General features: G+C 38.3%; 1 protein-coding gene across 1 annotated transcript in view; it reads right to left on the reverse strand.

Annotated features, from left to right (window-relative positions):
- Positions 1-3881: 3881 nt before the first annotated feature.
- thsd7ab (thrombospondin, type I, domain containing 7Ab) overlaps positions 3882-15279 on the reverse strand; it is a 147154-nt gene continuing 135756 nt past the window's right edge. Inside the window, exons 27-32 of the mRNA XM_073484541.1 lie at positions 14506-14598; positions 12941-13023; positions 11075-11288; positions 8271-8358; positions 7821-8096; positions 3882-3957 (exon numbers count right to left, since the gene is read on the reverse strand). Coding sequence (XP_073340642.1) covers positions 7949-8096; positions 8271-8358; positions 11075-11288; positions 12941-13023; positions 14506-14598 — 626 coding nt within the window. The 3' untranslated portion in view covers positions 3882-3957; positions 7821-7948. The remainder of the gene's footprint in view (positions 3958-7820; positions 8097-8270; positions 8359-11074; positions 11289-12940; positions 13024-14505; positions 14599-15279) is intronic.

The following is a 15279-nucleotide window of genomic DNA, read 5'->3' on the forward strand; positions in this document are numbered from 1 at the left end:
CACACACACACACACACATATATATATATATATACACATATATATAACAGTAATAATCAGTAACAGTCAAACATCTCTATCAAAGAGGACTTCGACTTCGTTCCATCATTGCACTTCTTCAGAGTCGGTGGTGGTGAGGACAGATTTGAAAACGAAGCAGGAGGCCGACTTTCTATCCTTTAACGGCTCAAGCTTAAAAATGCACTGAATCCTACACTTCCCATAATGCAACTCTATAGCATCTCTTGTTGCCCTCACTGCCAGCTAAAACTTCATGTCCACAGTTTGCAACTTACTGGTCATAATTTTTAGTCTTCAAGCTCAAAATTACCCCACTGATGCCATTTGAGTAATTTTGTCAGATTTGAAAAAGCTCCTACACCTTATACACCTTCAATGGCTGAGAGGTACAAATCATGACTACTAAATTGACATTGCAAAAGAAAGGTGAGCAGTGTGCACATCAAACTCTAGCTGGGTACAGGTGCAGGACAAAACACAGCAACAAAGGAAAAGGAGAGGCGAGCTTGGAAACGTCTGTGAGCTAAAAGCCTCTCTTTTCCTTTGTTAATAAACTGACACTGGCAGGTAAAATTGGTGGAGCGGCCCTTAAAAAGCCTTAATCATCCCATCACCTGCTAACAAACACCTTTAGGGCTGCAACTAATGATTATTTTCATTATTGATCATTCTGCTGATTATTTTCACGATTAACTGATTAATCGCTTTGTCTATAAAATGTCAAAAAATCTGTGGAAAGTCTTAAAATTGCTTCTTTTGTCCAAAGAAGCAATTTGTTCTTTCAAAACCCAAATACTCTTCATTTACTCTCATAAATAACAAAGAAAAGCTGCAGATCCTCACAATAAAGAGGCTGGAACCAGCAAATGTTTGACATTGCTGCTTGAAAACTCACTGAAACGATTAATTATCAAAATTGTTGGCGATAACTTTGGACCAAAATCTTAAATTAGATCTAAACCTTATTTGTAAACACAGTGGACCAGCTGATTTGAGGAAATAACAAGTTTAAGCTCATAATTGTCAGTCTAGGAGCAGATTGAGCAGCATTATAAGACTCACTTTGGTGATTTCAGCCCAGAGTTAATTTCATGATTACTCCACTTTTAAGGATAAGTCTTATCTTTTACGTTATAATTTTTATTCTTATCAGCAAATCTCTTGAAAAGACCAACAATGAACTGATGGTACTAAGAAATATTACCTGTGTTTTCAAAACCTGACATATACTGTATCTTATTTCTCTGTTCCATAGAGCTCCAGCGTTGTTCAGAAGTATTAAGTATTAAACTCCAGTATCGATACAGGTTGTTGGTTTTGGTCTTTTCATAGGACTTGCTGACAATAAAGAAAATATATAAGAAAACAATATTATTATCCTTTAAAGAACAAGTTCACCCAAAACTGAAAATTCTTATCCACTCACCCCAAGTGTTGTAGTCCACAAAACATTTCTGGAGCTTCACAGCATTGCAGCATTCTCCTTAACGACTGAAGAGGATGGGGACCTTTTTAAAATAAAAACAATAAAACATAAAATGGCTCCATACAGCTTGTCGGGTTCAATTCAAGTCTCTGGAAGCCCGAACATCCCAAACTGATTTGAAAAGACGTTATATACGCCCTGTTTTAAGCAGAAATCTTCAGTGTAGTTGCTAAACTAAAAGCAGAACGGTGCAAAATCAATTTCCCGGACTTTTAGACACTTGGATTACACTTGACAAGCTAGTTACCTACTTGACCATCTAGTTCAGTTGTTTAGGAAAATGTTGCAGCACTGTCTTACTGTGAAGCTCCAGAAATGTTGCAGTTCACTTGACTGTCCATCGGCCTGGACATGAGTAGATAATGACTGATTTTTCTTTTTCGCGTGAACCGTTCCTTTAACGCCGAGGGATTCTGCTCTCTTGTGAACAGAATTACAAAAAAAAAGCTCAGTAACTTTCTTTGTGTTTACAACCGTGTCCTTATTTATTTTCAGTAATTCTTCCCATACATATAAACAACCTGTACAAAACGGCTTAGCCTTTCGTCATTTTCTTTTTTCTTTCCTTTTTTTTCACAACATACAACTTGCATCATGATAACAACAATCGGCAATATCACACACCCACTTTGCAATATTCAAACTAAACATTTTCTGTGCAATACAAAATAAATGTACACATACTTTTGATATTTTTTGTCTCCAAAAAAATAAAAAAATCGCTGTTATTTACAAATCCCACAACAAAAATGGTAAACATTCTCCACACCAGTTTGTTTTAACGTTGAACTCAGCAGAAGCGTGTTCTCTTATTATTAACATGTTGAATTAATTTTGTTTGTACAGATTGTTTTTTTTAACTATATCTCACCTCATGTAGTGTGAAACAATAGAGCACCTATACGGATTACTACATGAGAAAGTTTTAAAAACTCTTGACGTATACTTTGCTGAGAGACCTCGAAGAAACATAAATGTAGTCTTAATTATGTGTATAATGTATGGCCCATTCAAGTATTAAAACTGTTTACAGGACTGTTAGTATTTAGTTATCGTCAGTAAGGCAGAAATGACGTTTGCGTGACATGAATGGTTTAAAATTATTGGTCTTTTTCTTTAATCACTGGAAAATGTCAGTTTTTCCTCGATGTACTACTGCAGGTAAAAAAAAAAGTAAAGAATTTTTTATGATTAAAAAGAAGTTTAAAGCCGGCGATTCGTTAAAAGAAGTCACCTCTTGATATCATTTAATTGCATCTGGGCAGAAATAAAGTGATAACACCAGACGAAATCTACAAACCACAAAAGGTACTTTACTACAACCAAAAAAAAAAAAAAAAAGAAAAGAAAAGAAATCAGCTGTGAGAAATAAAATCTATACATATATTTACTTGAGATTCACACCTGTTTTGTAGAATGTGACACATCTAAACATCTTTTCCTGTTGCCGTTGTTTTCCTTCGAATGTTTTCGCGTTACAGTAGCTGTTCCTCTGCTGTATGGTTTAGTCTGTGGAAGAGGCAGTGTTTTATGGCAATAGAAGGTAGAAGTCACATGTGCATATCATGCTGCACTAATATAGTGCAATGTAGAGCCTGAAACAAAGAAAAGGGTGGAGGCAGGCAGGCAGTAGTTTCCATGAACCAACTGATTGCAGGCAACTCCTCCATCAGCATCGTACAGATCAGTTTATCCCACAAACACAGGCCTGTGTGCCTCGAAGAAAAAAAAAATAAAAAGAAGAGAAGAAATGCCTCCCTTTTGTTCAAGACTGTAAAAGAGATTTGAGTCAAAACCCAGTTGAGGATTGAGAAAAAGGAATCCAAACCTTTTTATGGAGATTTTCCTCTCCCTCCTCCTCTTCCCTGCGGTGACTTTTGGCAACGTACGAACCGTCAGAGCATCCTAAGCCTCCAGCTACTCAGCATTTTTAGGGACAAGCAGAAAAGCGCGGGGGAAGAGTTGGAGCTTGTGCTGCCATGTTCAGAGACAGCAGGAGAGCTGGGTCTCTCTTCAGCACCCAGCTTTTTTTTTTTCTCTCCTCTGACTGAAATGAGTCTTTTCTTTACAGAAGTGTGGACGTGTAGGGGGGCAAAAAAGGCATTTCATTGAACACGGTGGAGGTCACGAAGGCTCTAGCAAAAGAAAATACTTTAAGAAAACAAAAGGGGGAGTGAATGGAGCTTTAGTTGAAATGGTAAAAGCCCACCAGTGTCTCCACTAAGAGGATTTTCTGTAATTTCTCCGCTCTGTGACGTGTCCATTCACGCTGCAAACATCCATGTCCCTCACTGTAATGGCTGTGATGAAGTGGGTCTCTATGACAGGTGAAGTGCTCGGTGAAGCGTCTCCCGGGGGACTACATGTCCGTGTCCCCGTCGTAGGCGAGAGTCAGAGGTTTTAGTCGGTTGTTTTGTTGCCTCTGTCTCTGAGGTCTCTTTGGCTTTTTGCTGTGAGGAAAGATTAAAACAGAGTCAGAGTGGCAAGAACGGCAGTATAAACTACGACACTTACCATGCTGTTACTGCACCCGATACTCTGTGTGTCAGGTAAACATGGAGGTAATTATGGAAAACAGGGATGAGGGGAGTGATTTCTACATCAGGGACAATTTTTTTTATTTGTATTAGTTGCTATTTCTATACAGAACTGGGAAGATATATATTTTTTTTACCCTTCTAGACTCTGCTGTCAACTTTTCCACCCACTAGTGTTTCCGAGTGGTATTATTGTTGGTGCTGCTGTCGCAAGCAGCTACTAACAACGCAGGACGCAAAGTGACTTTATGCATTCATTTAATCTAGAATGGAGGCATGAATGCAGATAGAAATGGTGCCAGTCAGACTTAATTTTCCCGGGAGATTTTGTGTCCGGCGGCAGACAAGATTGCATAGTGAAAGCGGATTTTATAGGGAAGTAATATAAACGCTGATGGTGTCATTATTCTATAGCCATTACACTGTGCAACATTTACCTCATAATGGTATGTTAAGGCAGAAAACTTGTCTATTGCCAGTTTAGGATGAGAAAAATGACTATCCCGGTTAAGAGAGGTTAAAAGTGGAGCTTCCTATTAGTCTCTAATCCCGATGTGATGATGATAATCACGAATAAATGACCAAACATTAAAGGATAAGGCTTTAGTATTCTATATTCTTATTGTCAACAAATCCCATGCAAAGACCACAACCAACAATCTCAGTACCTCAGCCCCTTCATGTCTACTGAAGGTATTATTTACTATTATTATTATTTTTAAAAAGGACTCCCAGAACAGCTCGACACTGTAGTTTTCTGGAGCAAATAGAGTATTTGCTGTGGGCTATTTTCAGCGGTGGATTAAGACACATCTTGTGCTCTAGCAGGACGTTGATGTGGGACTGAGTCAAAATAAAACTACAGTGTTTGTTTTTATGGTAATGAAGGAACATCTCACCAGTGCAACAGTGTTATTTACTGATGTGTAAGAGTAATAAGATATATCAGGCTATGGCTTCACAGATAATACTTTCTAGTAAGATCATATCGTTGTTGGTCTTTTCTAGGAATCTGTTGACAAAAACACAAATATAGAATATCACCAGCCCTTGCATCATCCAAAACATCTGAGGTATTTCAGTTTCAAAACAGCCAGCTGACCTTCTGTGTTTGACATAACTTGACTGTTTAAGAGCTAAAAACAAATCTCCACTATTTAAAAACATCACAAACAGTGAGACGGTCTAGACTTGTCTATTAAAACAAGAAAAGGATACTGACAAACAGTTCGTTTCATGTGCAGAGGACACAGACGTCTAGATCTAAGAGCATTAAAGGTTATTAGTAAGTTAATTTGCATGCAAACTCTGTGCACATGCCAGACATTTCCTACTAGGCCTCCAGGGAGAAAAAAAGCACCTTTAGAGGAAGACGGCATGATTTCTACCTTTGTACTTCTCCGAGCTGTCAGTGCTGCTTTAAATACCAGCTTGTGTCTCAAAGTAATGGCGGTATAATTTAAGACACTCAGAAATATAGTATTTTATATCCTCAACAGAAAGGCTGTGAAAGACTTTAAAGTTAATAATCAGTTGTGCCGTATTGATTATCACATTTTAATTAATCCAATGTTGTATCTAAAGTTTCAGCCACTTATCATTGCAGGACAGTCCAATTAATATTTCTACACATTAAAACTTTTCTCCAAACTTTCTCCCACAGCACAACGAGTACAGAGTTATGTGATGTAATGGCCTCTGGAGTATTGAGCTGCTTCAAAAAGAATATTCGGGAAAGTTGGTAAAGACAATCAGAGGAGCACCCGGGGGACTTTTCTCTGAATAGTTTCTGTGATGACGAGCTGATGAAATCACTGCAGAGTAAACTCACAACATCCGCAAACTTTCAGGCAAAGTCTTCTGCTACCACACATATCATTCAGGCTCTTATCTCTGTCGCTTTGGCAAAGTTATTCATGTTCACGAATACTGACTGGAACTAAAAATTATTTTCATTATTAGTTAATCTGCCAACTATCATCTCAATTTATCATTTAGTCCACAACGTTTCACAGAATAGTTAAAAATCCTTCAAAATTTCTCAGAGCTGAATGGGGCATAATAAACATGTACTGTATGTTCACTATACAGCCTGTTTTGGTTGATCAACAGTCCAAAACCTAAAAATACTTTAATATTACAGACGTAAATTATTTTTATATAATTGTTCAAAGCAGAATACAGAGAAATGACATCTTTATGTTGAATGTGTAAAAAGGATAACGAGCTCCTGATTTTGGCAGGAAATTAAATAGGAGGGAAATAAAGGGGACTGAATTGCCCTACTTCCTCTTTTAACCACCAGAGGGCAACGTGACATCATGCTAGAGTTAAAGAGACTTCAAAGTCTGTCGATTTAGATTTAATTTGTGGGACAGAAATGAGTCCCTGTAGTAAAATTCAGCTCTCGACTCTCCTTTATCTCCTTACCTCTGTCAGTCTGCTGTTGTACTGTTAGCAGATCTGTGCTTATACTTCAGCTTTGACAAATCTATATTCACACATGTAAAGTTGTTCAACTGGAGAGCTGCACAAATACATTAACATACCCGTGAGGATGTAAATTAAAATAACAGTGCTTGTACAGACACGGTGTCATTACATCCAGATTAGGACACTATGCTTTGCTAATATTCTGTTTACACCTTCTTGTTAAAAGGACCCAATACTGATGACAAGATGGGTGTTATGTAATATGTTTTCCTGCCAGTTGGACCATGAGAGTAACTTTTATCTGACCTGACCTGAGTATCTGATGAAGAAGCTACATTTTCATTATCTTAAAATATAGATCAGATATAAATATAGATTCATCATGCTTCAGTGTTTGGGTTTTATCTTCACACAAAGCAACAGTGAAACATTTTTTCCTAAATTACAGTCTGAAATTATTATTTAAATGAGAAATTTTGGTACTTTTTAAAAAAAAATTTCATTACATGTACTCAGGTATTGAAGTTGAACTTTACTTGGGTATTTTTACTTTATACTTCACCTACAACAGCTCAGAAGGAAATATTAACTGTTGATACATTAAGTACATTTATCTGTCGAATGCAGGACCTTTGCTTGTATTTGAGTATCTTGCCTTTTGAGTATTTCTGCTTTTACTAGAATAGTTCAACATTTTGGGAGATATGCTGATAGTTAGATGAGAGTAATGATATTATCATGTCTGTGAAGCGGGAGACAGTTAGATTAGATTAGCATTAAGACTGGTAGCAGGTGGTTTTGTACAGAGCTAGGCTAGCTATTTTCTCCTGCTTTCAGTCTTTATGCTAAGCTAAGCGTCTTCAGGCAACACCTTCATATTTCACAATCTTCTGCTCCAAATCACTACAAGAAAGCAAATAAGTCAATTTCCTGTAATGTTAAACTATCAATTTAAGTAAAAGATATAAATACTTCCTCCACCACTGTTAGTCAGTACTTAAAAGATATTTTTCACACCTGACCCACATGTAAATATACCGTACTACAGAAAGTAATCGTTATTCCTCTTTTGTTTATTGCCTATTGTGATGGTAACTGGACTTGTGTGAGCTTATTTCAACAGTGATTTGTGTAAATGTGTGGCTTGTTTTGAGAGTTTTGGTATGAACACATTGATCAGATATGGGTCCCTTTTAAAAGTAGGTATAAACAAAAACAAATCTAAACTACTGATCAAGTCAAAGACCTTTACTTCAACAGTTAAACTACATCTATTTGGCCTACACGCTCTAAAAAAATCTACAAGGATTAAAACGAAATCTTTGTGGGCGGTTTGTCCTCACCTGCACCAGCACCTTCACTCAGCTAGTCAGGCAGGACATGTGACACTTTTAGAGAGGTCACGGGGAAAGGTCAAGGACTGCAGGTACTTATACTGGAGGCTGTGTCGGGTGAACCCTCCACGTCCTCATTAGCTGCTGCTGCTTTCAGCCAGCTCTTGGCAATCGGGACAGGTGTAAATCATCTCATGTGCATTTTGGCCCACCCAGACTGCCGTCCCATTGGCGTCAGACTCTTGGGCCTTAAGAGAGCGATGCACCTTGGCACAGTAGCTGCTGCTCTCACAAGAGGACGGCATGAAGGAGGCAAGAAGGAAATAAAAGACAAACAAAAACGGTGATGTGAGGGTGGAGGGGCGGTGCTTTAACTCAAAACGGAGGGAAAAATGAGGGCTTGGTCACATGAATGAGGATGATGATGATAAATAGGGGGAATTAAACTCGTCAACTCACCAAGCTAGGTATATCATAGACACTATGAATATGAGGAGCACAAAGGCTCCGGCTGCTACACCATACACCCACATCTTCAGCTTCCCATCTGTGGAGGAGGAGGCTCGTCAGTTTGTCTGTTTACACTTCAGCACGCTAACAACTAGAAGCTGCAACAATTCATTCTGTGAAAGCTTCAGAAAACTTTAACACATTGCTGCCTCTATTTATCAATTTTAACACTCTCTAATAATACAGCAGGCAAATTAACTGTGATTTCATCGTATGAATCAGGTACTAATAAAAAAAAAGCTCCTTCTACTACTAAAAGTGAAGAGAACAAAACTATGAAGATACAAAAGAGGAAAGACTGGACATTTTAGAGGAAAGGAGAAATACCTGGTATTTACTTTTTTGAGTAGTTGTACCAGTGATTGACTGTAACTAAGAACATTTACTAAAGTTCTGTACTTAAGTACAATTTTGAGGTAATTACACTTTACTTTGCCAGTCAGATGATTCATACAAAATAATATAATCAACTAATTAAATCGGCCAAAAGAAACTTTCATTTTTTATTGATTCAGACGGCCCCTGTAGTATCACCACCGCCTCCGGTATTAAAGAATTTAATCTGGCTAGTGGAGCATTTGTTTTTTAAAGCAGATGAAGGGAAGACACATTATTTTTAAAACTATTTTTCTTCTTTAAACACAGCTTGTTTGCAGGATACATAGCAATGAGGTAATGTATCTATTTGTGGCTATGTAAGATTAATACCTGTAATAACACGATGGAGAAACACAGTAAACTTTGTTTTAGCGCCGGTCATACATCAAGGCTACACGTAAGCCGACAGTTAACATATTTAGTTGCTCGGTAATGGAAATGTTGTCGAGCTAAAGTCAAAGTTATCAACAGTAATGCTGTGATTTCAATACAATCCAACCCGGTGGCAGGTATTAACAATAACTATTAAGAAATCAATCATCTCACTGATGGTCTTATTTGCTAATGTAGGTCATATAGAGGCATCAATATTAAATTGAGACTGTTTCATAACCACTTTAAAGTTCCTTGTTATACATTAAATGATGATGCATTTTCATGGATGAATCCATTAGCTCCACATTTACCAGAAGCAACATTAACGTTCAATGCATCGCTAATTATGATCCAGTAATATAGAATATATCATTCTATTATTTTTATGATACAGATACAAGATAATAAAGATCATTAGAAATAAAGGATAACACGGATAACTGATTTGGATTTGGAACCGATATACGTACATTTTTGAGGTACTATTTCCCTCTTCTGCTACTTTATACTTCCTCTCCACTACATTTATTTGATACCAATCAGATAATGTAATGGGCAGGACATTATGTGAGAGGATGTTGCATGTTGGTTTATCTTATCTGGTTTAACTGTCAAATACATTCTATCAGTGATTTTGCTTTCCCCCCCAAACATCAGCTTTATTTCTCAGTATTTGTAAAAATACTTTCTCTATTTCTCACAAGTTCCCAGTTGTTACTCCTTTGTTATCTCCTCATTCCTACGTAAGTACCAGTAGGAAAAGTTAAGTATTTTCTCGGTACCTGATTCACACAATGAAATCACACAGAAAATTGCAGGCTGTATTATACAGCAAGTCTCTCCTTTATCTTTCTCAAAAGGCAAAAACATGTCATGAAGTATTACAGCAAGAAGTGTGCTGCCAAAACAAGCAAACATTTGGAAGATAAACGATACAAGGGTTTGTGTACGTGATGATGTGTGAATGTGGAAGTAGCTGCTCCTGACAGACGCTAACTCAATCTGTTCTGCACTCTTGCATCCTAAATGTTTCTGTTGCTGTCATGCTCCGCTGCTCTCAACGCTCTGTGCAGATGCAGTTCTCAAATGTTAATGTAGCAGCAGTTTTGATAAGTTACATGCATCAGAGCAGAGTGGAACAGACTGAAAACATGTCTGATGCATCTTTGTTTTTAATGTGTCAAGTTTTATTTCATGCACAGCTGCAAGTACAAATGTGTTGGACCTCGTGTTAATTAGACCCTGTCAACGCTGAATCTGCCGAACACAATCTGAAAGTAAAGTCTGCTGTTGTCTCGTGAAAACCTCCCAACTTCACCTCAAGGATTACATGGTGCTCTGCAGGTTGAGAAAATTGAGTCTTTTCCCTTTTAGATAAACTTAAAGACATAGTGGGCACTGAGAAAAAATAGCGGCAAAAGTGGAAATATTTTAAAAACAAGTTCCTGACCTAAAACTTTTACATGCATAAACAGATTTTCAGGTCATGACTGTGAGTGTGAACTGTGGAAACGATGTGCGACGATTTTCCTGACCCTGATCTTGGCAGGATAACTATTTGTCTGCAAGTAATTGCACATTTGCAGTAAATACAGACTCTATTTGCAGTCATCATTGGCTGGATGAGTTTTATTTCTACTTTTTTGTTGTCGGAAAAGATTAATTATACTGTCAAACATTTTGTAACATTTCCCAAAATATAACCCAACAACGTCTGCATCCTTTTGACTTCCTCCACATTTCTGTTTCTGAAGCGTTTTAATGTGGTGGTTTTTATAATTACGACTTGACAACTGGAAAATAGGAGCATCTGAAGGGAACATTAAGGCAGGGTTAGTTCTCCTTAACATGACAGTTAAAAGATGAAAAGGTTTTCACTTGACAGCAACAACACTGTCTCCCCTGTATTTTTCATATTTCTAATTTCTGTGAGCACGAAGAAGAGAAGCAGTCGTTTTTATTTTGGTGGATCTGAGCTAAAATGTGTTATGTGGTCTGACCTGGTCCATAGGGCTGCAGGTACCAGGTCCGGCCGGTGCGTCCGGGCAGGATGGTGGTGGGCAGGGTGGGGTTAATGGCACGACTGGTCTTCACATCCCCTTTCTTGTCCCCTGCTGTGGGGATCTCCAGGATGGGGATGGGGGCGCACTGGTCCAGCTGCCCAGTTGGCGACAGCACCTCTGTGAATCCCTCCTCGCACATGCAGATGCCGGCCTGCAGGGGGCAGCGCAGAATCATGTTTGGATTGCACTGCAGTCACAATACATCAAGGGAGTATTGGGCCATGTCATCATGGAAGTGAATCACTGGAAGAGGCCCTGGATGTTTGTATGTTAGGGTTCTCCAACTTGTTACTGTTTGGTCACAAGTTTGACCCCTGTACGTCCTCAGCTGCATCTGTGTGTGCTGTCTCTGTCTGATTCTTTCAATCTAGATAAAAGCTTCATCTCTCACAATAAAAAACAAAACCATTTCACAGCATGTTTGTGAGCTTTATTCATTATACAGAGAGCTGTTTCTGCTATTTACCTCTATTGATATAAGTGGGGTTGACAAAATATTAGAAACACGCAGGGTTGGGTCAGATTACTTTGAAATGTTGTCAGCTACTGAAGCCAAATTACAAGACAATTTTTGTGATTAGTGAAATAATCCATAGTCCTACAAATAATATAATCTACTTTGGATACTTTTGGATTACTTAAAAAATCCAGCATTGAGAATATTGCACCTCATACAACAAAATTGAAAACGCCACAAATGTTCTTTTTCTCTTGAACATTTCAATACATTTTCAATATAAAAATGAAATGCATTTAGCAACTGTTTAAATCGAATTACCCTTTCAAATACGGCATGCGCAGTGTGTGTATGCTACAACATGTGGGATACTGCTTCTTTTATAGAAGTTTTTGTTGCTGCTGTTATTTAATCAAAGGCCACGTGGAGGACTTTGCTTTTGTAATGCAAGAGGAACACTTGCTTATTCATAAAAAGCAACAAAAAGTCCATAATTGTTGTTAATAAGTGAAACATATATTAGTGAAGCCACCGTTAACAAACCTTAGAGGAGTAACTTACTTGTAGACTGTATTCGTCATATTTGTATGTAAGAAAACAAGCTTCATGATGTTAAAATAGTTATATTTTAAGATTATAGTTGTAATCTGATTACATAATCCAAATTACATGTACTGTTACTATCCAACCCTGGAAACACCTGTCAGCACCCCAAACTACAGCCTCCACAGTGCCCATAAAGCTGAATCAGTACTGGACTGTTGTATTAAACTGTGTTTATTTTCGCTACGTGTACGCAATAAACTGACAACTGATTTAGATTTATGATGCAGGATTGACGCCGTGACCTCAGAGGTCCTAAGCCTGATTTTCATCAGATCATTCTGACCCGCTTATTCTGTGGTTATTACGTCTGCTGGCTCGACCAACTGATACAGCTCATAACCGTCCTGTATTGAAAAAACAAAAAGCTATGAAAATGGATAAACTTTGGAGATTTAGCAGCTGCTGAATCTTATGGATGTTAAACTTATTATCCTGGTTTCGATGCTGCACAGTTGACTGACACTACAGGAAAATAGGTTTTACATCTTCATGCTGCCATCATTTCATTCCCCGCTGCATTCAAATTCAATTCTGTCAGCGGTGTGTCACAGTGAGTACAGAGGCTGCCATTCATCAGAGGACATGTGCTTTCAGGTTTATTTCTTTTTTATTGTTTTTATTCTGTTTACTCCATTTTTATTGTGCATCTCTGTCTGCACACCGAATATTTCTCTATAAGATTTTCCTTTTATTCTGTTTTTCCTGCTGAATCGGCCAGATGAGAACAAAGCGCTGCTCACCTCACTGCAGAAAGACTTTGGCATAAGACAGGGAGGGTCACAGGAGCTGTTGTCCACTGGAGGGTTCATGGCAGGACAACCACCTGAGGGAGAAAGAAAATAGAATCAAACAGAGTACAACATGTTTTTAAAGGAATACAACGAACATCAACATCATGGGTGTGCTTTTGTAGAGGCAAACATTTTCGTATATATCACGGCCTGCACATTCATACATTTTTACAAGAAAAAACTGTATCTAAAGTTCAGTATAGCTGATGTACTGTAGCCAGGTTTATTTCTGAAACTATTTTAAGTGAGTAACCACGTGTTCATGTGTTATACAGGGATGAAGAGCTGTACAGGCTGCCATCGCCCACCACCTTCACTACTTATAGAAACAAGACTCCCTTTTTTTTAGAATGGTTTGTTATATTTCTGGCATATTTTGTGTACATTTTGACCTCCTACGTAAAAGACTTACTATTTGAGCCTTAGTGCTGCTGGTACATCTCAGCTTCTCACTTTTGAGATCAATTCAGCCACGCTACTTATCATTCTGAATACCGTTTGTGCTGACCCTGTAAAATAAAGCAAGGTCTACTTAAAATCCACCAGTTGTGTGTCTACAGAATGAAGTCAGGTCAATGAAAAGCTGTTTTTTTCCCTTTTTTTTCCTCCTTTGAATACATTTCAAAACCGATGAGTTAATAAATGCCAAAAAATCTCTGGTTCCAGCCTCCCTAGTGTGAATAATTGCCAGTTTTCTTGATCTATTGTAATATCAAACTGACATATCTTGGGTTTTTGCATTGTTGCTCAGACAAAACAAGCAATTTGAATGTGTCAGCTTGGCCTTCAGGAAGCTGTGATGGGCACTTTTCACTATTCATGGACCAAACTGCTCAACTGAGAAAATAATCAGCAGATTATTCCATGAGAATAAAAAAAAAGTCGGTGCCAGTAATTCACAAGAATTAAAAGCAAACATTAAAAAAAGGGGAAACTACAGTCTATTTAAACCTTACTTTGTGTGGCAAAGTACCTACACCGAGGATATTATGATTTCGCAGGTGTCTGTTTGTTGGTTTGTCAGCAGGATTACACAAAAACCACTGAACAGATTTCCACAAAACTTGGATGCAGGATGGGAATCAATCCCATTAACTTTTGGTGCGGATCCAGGATTTTTTTTCTCACTTTCTGTAACATTGTGAGATCGGTGTTTGGACATTTTCGTAAATTTCTCAGAGAACAATGCATGGATCTTGACTGAAGCAATCAGATGTAATCAGGTGGCTGGTATCTACGAGTGAATACAATTTGATGCGGATCCTAGATCTGGTGAGCTTAAATTATGGTTAAGCAGTTACGGTGGTTTAAAATTTAGAGTGATACAGAGCTATCGGGTATTTGATTTTGGCTTGATTGGCTTAAAGGGGACTGTTCGGCCTTGAACTTGTGTTTGACATACATGGAAAATGTGTGTTTTTGTTCTCATCATACTCTTCACAAGTGAGCTGACTTACTGGCCCAATTCTCCAAACAGCTGATGTACTATAACGCAAGACTGAAGAGTTCCTTACCGGTGACGTTGAGTCCGTCGGAGCGCTGACACCAGATCAAAGGGCGGCTGGCGCTTCCGTTGCTGAACCATTTGTACTCGTAACATTCGCCCCCTGAGAGCAAAAATAAAAAAACAATAAACATCTATACAGACTCTACAGTGGGAGTCTGCAGTGAAGACCATTAATCATGTGCGTGACACATTAATAAAGCAGCTGCTAAGTTATGGATGTATAATAGGCTGCTGTCGTATAATATCACCATCAGTGTGTCTTCACAGAGGGGTCCAGTTCAATGTTTTAATCTTCAGTAAGAGCTTTTGCTTAATGACTTTCTATCAATGCTATTATGACTTTATCAATATCTCCATCAGTGCAGTAAATGACCATATTTCCCAAAGGAGTCCTGTGTAACCAATCATCAGTCTGGCCCATTCGGCGAGCTTAAATGAACAATTTAACCTTGAACAAAGGAAAGATCTATTCTCCACAGGCCTGGGTACAGTATCACTGCTCCAGTCGATGGCACAGCTCTATCTGCAGGCTTCATGGGACAATCTGTCTGCTGCTCAGACAAATTCACCCTTTATGTTCTCCACTTTTCCCATTTCTTCCCTTTTTTTCCTCGCTGTGGTGCAGCTGAGGCCGTTTTTCAAATGTGTCAAGTTATCGTTGAATCACTCACTTCAGCGGCACTTCCCACCATCTTTTACGAGCAGATTGGAGTTTTACTACTATAGAAACATTTCTCAAAGGAAGAGCCGCTCTGGAAGCAGAAATAATGTCAGCTCAAAA

This window comes from Pagrus major, chromosome 17 (assembly GCF_040436345.1).
Source record: "Pagrus major chromosome 17, Pma_NU_1.0".
Taxonomy (NCBI): domain Eukaryota; kingdom Metazoa; phylum Chordata; class Actinopteri; order Spariformes; family Sparidae; genus Pagrus; species Pagrus major.